The 8,626-nt window shown below is 39.3% G+C and overlaps 1 protein-coding gene across 3 annotated transcripts; it reads left to right on the top strand.

Annotated features, from left to right (window-relative positions):
- The first annotated feature begins 273 nt into the window (after positions 1-273).
- On the top strand, positions 274-8,361 carry LOC142540846 (uncharacterized). 3 transcript variants are annotated; one of them, XM_075647265.1, is made up of 5 exons: positions 274-378; positions 600-963; positions 1,139-5,491; positions 7,273-7,343; positions 7,999-8,361. In XM_075647265.1, the coding sequence occupies exon 3, from the start codon at positions 1,188-1,190 to the stop codon at positions 5,133-5,135; it is 3,948 nt and encodes a 1,315-aa protein (XP_075503380.1). In that variant the 5' UTR covers positions 274-378; positions 600-963; positions 1,139-1,187; the 3' UTR covers positions 5,136-5,491; positions 7,273-7,343; positions 7,999-8,361. The 3 variants fall into 3 exon arrangements, with proteins under 3 accessions (XP_075503380.1, XP_075503382.1, XP_075503381.1); XM_075647267.1 differs by having other exon boundaries at positions 302-416; XM_075647266.1 differs by having other exon boundaries at positions 304-436.
- The last annotated feature ends 265 nt before the right edge of the window (positions 8,362-8,626 follow it).

Here is an 8,626-nt window from a genome sequence, read left to right as displayed (position 1 = left end):
GAGAAAATATGGAAAAGGCCCAAAAAGTCAAAACAGAGGTACGGTCAACTCAAGTCACCGCAGAAAAGCCACATATTCTATGACGAGGGTACCTAGACGGGTGACAATATCATTATCTCTAACCTGCCCGACCTGCCCAGACTGCCCGCATCCTTTTCCAAGTATCAAGTACAACTACGACACCTTTTACTTTTGCCGTCTGAGTCTGAGTTCTGACGAGTCATGACGACGTCGTTTTCCTTTTTTTTTTTAATTATTATTATTTTATTAAAATTTTAATAAATCTCTCTCTCGACGAACAGGTTTTTGTCTTTTTCACCTTCGTTTTCTCTCTCTAAAGTTCCTAGCCGTCTCTCTCTGAATCGAAAAATTCCGCAGGTCCCTCTGTTTCTATTTCTCTCTCGCTGTTGAGCTTTGTATGTTTACGCGCACGTGTGTGAGTTTTGTGTGTGTTGATTTTATTTTATTTTTTTTATGTTAATTGTCATCTGATTGTCGCTTGTGTGGTTTTTTTTTTTTAATCGCTTTTGGGTTTGGTGATTTTTGATTGATTGGGTTTAATTTTTCGGTCTGAAAGTTTTGAAAATGGATTTTTTTAGGTTTTTCGGTCGGAGAATCGAAGCTGTCGAAAGAAATAAAGGCGGGGTGGATTAGGGTTTCAGCGTTATTGGACGATCTAGGGTTGTCCGGGAATTTTATCGGGTAACTGGAAGAAATGAAAATTTGACTTATCGAAGTGGGGGTTTGGAGGAAGGGGGAATTTATAGTTAAAAGGTGTGATTTTGCTGGATGATGTTGGCGTGTTGGGTTGAGGAAAATTGGGATAAAGGTAAAATGTTCAATTATGCATCATAGGTTTGATCGGAACTGCTAGAATTGGGAGGGGGTTTTCTCGGTTCTACCCCTGGCTGCTACTCGGCATTCTTCTCGTGCTTATGAACGAATTTTGGTTTTTTATTTAAGGTATTTCATTCAATGAGTCTTATCTATTTTTGCGGTTTATGAATTTCATGTCATTATTTTTGTTAGAGGTAATACTTCGATGATTTATTGTTTAAGATTATTTAAGGTAAACTTTCCAATTATGCGTCAGAGGTTTTATGATTTTTTAATACTTTGATGGTTTATTTTTTAACAGGATCAACAAGAAGAAGTGGACAAAGCTTTAATACAAAATCAGGACAGAAATGCATGCAACGTTGCAGCCTGGTGATCGATCTCCGAAGCAAGTTAATACTCCATCTTCGACTGTACAACTGAAGCCTGGTTGTGACAGTGGTCAAAATAGTGGGACAACTTTTCCTGCTCAAGTCAAGGGAAAGAAGAGGGACAGAGCTGATCATGGTGCTGATTCTGTGAAAAGAGAACGGTCTTCTAGGGCCAATGATGAGGATTATGTTCAATTCAAACCTGGAATTAATTTCAAAGCCGAGATAGCGCGAATAACCGAAAAAGGAGGGGTCACCGATGTGGATGGGGTTGAGAAACTTATCCAGCTAATGCAATCAGACAGGATGGAGAGAAACAGGGATATGCTTAGTCGGTCCATGCTTGCAGGTGTAATGGCTGCTACTGACAAGGTTGAGTGTCTTAATCGGTTTGTGCAGCTCAGGGGTTTGCCTGTGTTGGATGAATGGCTCCAGGAAATCCACAAAGGGAAGATTGGTGATGGTAATAATTTAAAGGATGGTGACAAATCTGTGGAGGAATTTGTTTTGGTTTTGCTTCGTGCGCTGGATAAATTACCTGTGGACCTTCACGCCCTTCAAACATGCAACATTGGTAGATCTGTGAATCATTTACGGTCACATAAAAACTTGGAAATCCAGAGAAAGGCACGGGGTTTGGTCGATACGTGGAAAAAACGTGTTGAAGCGGAAATGAATAGTATTGACACAAAGTCTGGTTCAGCCCAAGCTATATCTGTTTGGCCTTCTAAATCGCGCCTTCCCGAGGCATCACATGGTGGTAGCAAAACTCCAAGTGGCTCTGACATTGCCTTGAAAAGCTCGGCCACTCAGAATTATGCATTGAAAACCACTTCTACAAGGCCTTCACATGGGGATAGTAACATAAAATCTACGTCATCTCCTGGACCTTTGAAATCTTCTTCATCACCTGCATCTGGCAAGGAGAGCCAGCCTAGAGTTTCTTCTGGAGGCACTCCTGATGTCCCTCTAATCAAGGAGGACAGGAGTACTAGTTCTTTTCAATCTAATAATTGCTGTCAGTCTCCTTCTGGGAAGGAGGATGGGAGGAGCTCTTCTGCAGGTTTACTTCCTGTTAACAAGATATCAACCAGTACTATTCGTACTCGAAAAAATAGTGGAATTCATGGGGTACCTGTAACTGGAATTCAGAAAGAAACTAGCTCTAGCAGAGGTTCATTAGCACAAAAGACTACTGTTTTGGAGAAGTCTCAACCCTCTTCACCTTTTGGAAGGGCTCTTGAGGGGCCCATTACTGAAGGTAGCAGTCATAAGCTAATTGTTGCAATATCAAATCAGGTACGAAGTCCTGCACATGGTGTCAGCGGAGAGTCTCTAGAAGATCCCGGCTTAATGAGCAGCCGAGCTTCTTCTCCTGCAATTTTAGACAAGCATGAGCAGTTTGAGCACACTTCAAAGGACAAGACGGATTCATGGCAAAACGACGACTTAAAAGATTTGTTGACTGGGTCAGGAGAGGGTGCTGGTTCTCCTGTAGCTCTTCCTGAGGAAGAGCGAAGTGTAACCACCGATGACTCCAGGAGATTAAGTGAAGGACTCCCCAAAAATCAGTTGAAGACGTCAAGGTCGCAAGTATCTTCTTTCAGCCCTATGAATGCTCTAATTGAGAGCTGTGCTAAATATTCTGGAGCAAATTCATCTTTGTCTCATGAAGATAATGGTGGAATGAACTTGCTTGCTAGTGTGGCTGCAGGAGAAATGTCAAGATCTGACTTGGCTTCACCTACTGATTCTACAGAAATAAGCACTCCAGCTGTTGAAGAGAACTGCAGTGCAGATGAAGAAAAATCCAAGTCTTCCCCTGAAAATTACACGTCAGCAGTTCCAAGTAAGTATTGCATTGATGCTGATGATAAGGAGCAGTCTGCTTTAGAGTGTAGTTTAGTGTCTGAGGATGGATTGCACGTGCCTAAAAAAGTATCAGTTAAGTTTACTGGTGACAATGAATGTGCTCCATCGCATACTCCGGAAGATGTAAATAGCAGAGAGGGTAGCAAACACTTGAATTCTTCTAGCTTGGATTCACGAAAAAATATTCACAATAACTTGGACACTGTTGAGAAGTCTAACCTGGAGACAGATGCTATTTCAACCGAGAATGTTATGGATGACAAGTTCGATGAAGATATTCATGAAGACACTTCCAGAAGTATTGGTTCTAATGGTATTTTAAATTGCAAAACCCACGAAATTAAGGTCAAGGTGATGGAGGAAAAGGCTGGTACTGTTATGGATGAGGGTAATTTAATGACTGAATTTGCTGGCTCAAAACAACCGTGCGAAGGTGACAACAAAAAGGATTTAAGTGAAGGATCAAGCACAGGAAATAATTTACAACAGAAATTTACTGCTATTATTGTTTCTGGATTTGCAGAAAGAGAGAACAGTGTAAAGCTACAACAAACTGCATGTGGTGAGAACTCAGTCTCCAAAGGTGTTGATGAAGTCAACTTTGGAAAATCTGTTGAAAAGGGTTCTAAGAATTTCATAATCAAGTCTGGATTGCCGAACTTCAGCGAGGAAGTAGTCAGGAATGCAGATATTGAAAGACATTGCTTGGCTACTTCTTGTTCCGGATCTGATGATTTAAAGAATCTGAAAGACATAAAAGTTGAAAGCAAGAAGATGTTAGAGCATGAATCGCCTTCTGAGAGAGGGTGCAGTGTGGATCATGCAGCTCCACAAAAGACCGAGTTTAAAGGTCCTAAGTCTTCTAGCATTAAAACAGATGAAGCTCAGAATCGTGATTCTATTGTTGTAGAGGCTTGTTCCTCTGCTTCAGGACACACACATACAGACACCAAAATAAAGTTTGATTTAAATGAAGGTTTTAGTGTCGATGATGGGAAATATGGGGAGCCCGTCAGTTTAGTATCCTCTGGTTCAACAAATGTCCATATTATTAACTCGGTACCATTTTCTGTAAATTCTGCCTTGGCCGGTAACTCTGCTTCCATTACTGTTGCTGCCGCCGCTAAAGGTCCCTTTGTTCATCCAGATGACTTAGTGAGAAGTAAAGGGGAACTTGGGTGGAAGGGATCTGCTGCTACTAGCGCATTTCGGCCTGCTGAACCCAGAAAATTTCTTGAAACGGCATTTGGTTCAATGAGTAACGCATGTTCTGATGCGTCAATAGGTAAACAGGGTCGCACACCCTTGGATTTTGATCTTAATGTACCGGATGAGAGAGTTCTCGAGGAAATAGCTTCTCGAGATTCTGCTATGGCTGTTGGTTCGACAATTGGTTTTGTAAGTAATCATGCTACTTTTCTGAATGACTCCCTGAGTTCTGTAATTGTCTCTGGCTCTGGAGGGCTGGATCTAGATTTGAATAGGGTTGATGAAGCAACTGAAAATGCTTATTGCTCCACCAGCAACTATCAGAAAGTAGAGGGTTCCATGGCACGAATTAAACCTTTAGGCGGTTTACCTACTGGTGATGTTCGGAGGGATTTTGATCTCAATGATGGGCCTATTGTTGATAATGCTAGTGCTGAGCAGTTCTATATCAGGAAGCAAGTCAAGGGTGGTATACCATCTCAATTGCATCCTCCAGGACTTAGAATGAATAGTCCTGGGGTGGGAAGTTACTCATCTTGGTTTCCACCTGGAAATACTTACTCAACAGTGACAATTCCTACAATATTACCAGATCGAGGTGACCCACCTTTTCCAGTTTTCCCCCTGGTGCACCTCAGAGGGCATTTGGTGTCACCCCACTTGCTCCTGATGTCTATCGAGGATCGGTTTTGTCATCATCTCCTGCCGTCCCTTTCTCATCTAGCCCTTTCCAGTTTTCCGTCTTTCCCTTTGGAACTACTTTTCCTCTACCTTCAGCCACCTTCTCAGTTGGAACAAATTATGCAGATTCCTCATCTGGTCCTAGGTTGTTTGCACCTCCTGTAAATTCACAGTTTCTGGGACAGGTTGGTCCTGTGGCATCCCAATTTCAAAGACCGTACTTAGTTAACCTTCCAGATGGTAGCAACAACGGCATGCTGGAGAACAACAGAAAGTGGGGCAGACAAGGTCTGGATCTCAATGCAGGCCCTGGAGCCATGGAAGAAGTCAGGGAGGATTCATTCGCACAACATCCTGTTGCCAGCACACAAGTTGTAGTAGAGGATCAAGCCCGGATGTATCCAGTTCCTGGTGGTATTTCGAAGAGGAAGGAGCCTGAAGGCGGTTGGGACAACGAGAGTTTTAGATACAAGCAGTTTTCGTGGCAGTAGGAATGTGAATGCATCAGTCCCTGAAGTCCTGTAAGTTTTTTTCAAGCAGTGCAGAATAAAATTTAGAATATGCCTACGGAAAATTTGATTTGTACAATATTTATTTTCTTTACTAATACACCTACTTCATTTTGTATGCTTTTCAAATGGAGACTCCACATGATCCAAATATATTTGAGTGACGAGTTTGTTTCTGTTGTAAGAACTAAACCAAAAAAAAAGTACCCACTCATACACAGAATGTATCTTAAACCCAGGCCTCGGTTATGAGCCTATAGAGCTGGGTTGGCCACAATAAATTCACATCAAGGTCGTTTGAGTTGTGATGCTCGAAATGCTAAATTTTGGTTATTTTGTCATCTTAAAGTACTTTGTATATAATTGCATGAAACAAGGGTTTATAGGGGAATTTAACACACCACTTCTGAACATGTTTTGTTTGAAGAACCCTATACATGGAATTGGCCCAACTCTGGAATGGTCTGATTTTCTGTGTCAGTGACTGAGGATACTTGCCAGATGAATGATGAGAGAGTTCTATTTATTTTTGAAATGGCGTCAAGAGCTTTGGCAAATATTTTCTGAATTAGTGTCCGTTAAGGATGAACCTGCATTAGTGTATGCATCCAGTTATCTAAGTTAGTTTTTGTTTTCCCAATAATAATATTATCTGCAGTCATCAGTTATCATCTGGGAATGCTTTTCAACTTAGCTCTTTTTTGCACTGTAGCTGCATGACTTAGTTCAGTTGCTCAGCTGCTTTATATATTTTGAAAATTTTACGTGTTCAGAAGAAATGACATACAGTCATATAAGCAGTTTTCTATGTTGGATCCTCTTCTTTTAGCATTTTTGCTTGCATCATCCGTTACCATATCTTGCCGTCATCTGTTATCATCAAGATTACTTGCCATCATCTGTTGTCATCAAGAAGTGCATAGCATTATACCTCTTGGGTGCGTTTAGTTAAACTGGTATAATAATAGAGTGATTGATTATTTGAGTTATATATATGATATGATAGGATCAATAGTAGTATTGGATAAATAATCTATCGATTGGTTTACAGGACTATAGGAGAGATAAAGTTGAGTAGTTTTATGATAAAGACAGTAATAGCCATCTCTACTTCTTGATGTATTTTTGAGACCTGTAACGTAAAGCAATTTTCCTACTCCATGGATTGTACTGTTTACCGGACATCTGTTATGGTTTGAAAGCTCAACAAATAATGTCAGGGCTTTACTATTATTTGCAAGCTTATACGTTCTACTAATGTTCTGGTAAATTTCATCCAAATAGGTTTGATAATCTATCACAAGGGTTCTATGATCCCGTAATCCTCATGGCAAACACGTCACTAAAGCGATATATGATAGATGGCTATTCTGATAGATGCCTAATTTTTTTCCCATCTTGAATGCGGCTTATTAATTATGCAGCAATTCATAAATTAGAAGGGGAAAATTCACTATTTTTATTTATTTATAAGATTTGTATATGGATGCCTTTTTTAGCCTGAGACCTTTGAGTTTCCAACTATTCAGGCTTCTGTATAACTTCTATATGGAATCAATATTGAATTATACTAAGGCTTTTATAATTATTCGCAGTTTTTATATTTGTCAGTGTTCATTTCTCAAAAAAGCATTGTAAAAAATGACTGGGATTTAATGGCAAATTATTATTGTTTTAGTATGAAACAAGACAAGACTGTTGTTGGGAATAGAAAAATCTAGTTCTTTGGAATTTCTTTTATGATAATTGATAACATATGATTTGACTTGTATTTGCACCAATGTCAATGACAGGTGTTGGGGGATGATTATATATTGGTGTCGTAGGGGTGTAGATTCTCACCAGCCCTCCATTTTAACTTTGGGTGAGTGTTTCTCTCACAAGGTGTATTCAGTTTTTTTATATAAGTATAGAATATAATCAGTAGTCCCTCTGTAACAGCTCAAGTGTCCTGGTAGGAATAAGTGGCCTGTTTGTTTTACGGTCGGTCTCATAAGCGATTAGAGATTATATGGAACAGGTCAAGTGTCCTGGTAGGAATAAGTGGCCTGTTTGTTTTACGGTCTCATAAGCGATTAGAGATTATATGGAACAGGTGAATGTAACGGAAGCATTTTTACGTTATACGAGGACCAGTAAGTTTTGTTTCAAGTGATGCAAATAGGACATTCTGTACTTGTGATTTGACCACAGTTTTATGATTTCACCACTCATTACTTTTTATGCATCTTTCTACTAGTTTTGCAAGGCTTGCATTTATACCATCTCGAGCTGTAATGTGACTCCCTTACTCTGTTCACTTTGTCAAATTTCACATCTGTAGTGGTGATCCTCATAGCACCCCTTCAGAAAATGTTTGTGCTGTTACTTCAATTGTCACGTTTTACATATTTTTGGTGATAGTATATCAGTCGTCTCTCGTTTATGCTAACTAGCCTCTTGTTTATTTTACTTTTCCTAGTGTTTGAACTTTGAAGCTGATTCCTGAATAATCAATTTTCTGGTTTTACCTTCCATAGGACGTGAAATTTAGGAGAAAGGTAGATGTGCATACAACTTTCCTGGTTAACCATTCCTGAGGAGGCGGGGTCATAGAAAATTATTGTTCGATGCCAAGTAAAGGCTTTTCGGGATTTGAGTTTGACTCTAATTAACCTTTCATCTTTATTTTTTCCATTTACCAATTTATAAGTAATTATGTAGGTTTTAACCTTTTTTTTTTTTTTGGTGTCCTTCAGTTTCTATTGCCTTTGTTGTAGTATTGTAATTGGGTTCTATCTTACCCTAATATTTTCATGCTTAATTTAATTGTAGAATCCCTCTTATTTGACATGTACTCATCAGTTGATGTTATAATGTACATATATTTGTTGATCATGAGATGGATGCAGCAGTAGTAATGTGTAAGCATTGTTCTTATTTCCTATTATTGTTTCTGTTTTTGCTTGGTTGATACTATAATAATTAAATCATAAAGTAGAAATCCATCCGAAACACAAACTACCAAACCAAAAAATTCCCTACTTGAAAAAAAGAATAAAAATTTGGGTTCGATTTCAATTCAAAACCTAGGAATTCGCCTTGATTAGTGATGTGAATGGGTGCTCTAGCAAACTGTCTAACCATTCAACTTTAGTGATAGTTAAT

This window comes from Primulina tabacum, chromosome 3 (assembly GCF_025594145.1).
Source record: "Primulina tabacum isolate GXHZ01 chromosome 3, ASM2559414v2, whole genome shotgun sequence".
NCBI lineage: Eukaryota > Viridiplantae > Streptophyta > Magnoliopsida > Lamiales > Gesneriaceae > Primulina > Primulina tabacum.
Note: the sequence above shows the minus strand (reverse complement) of the source record. Positions and strands in the feature narration are given on the sequence as shown.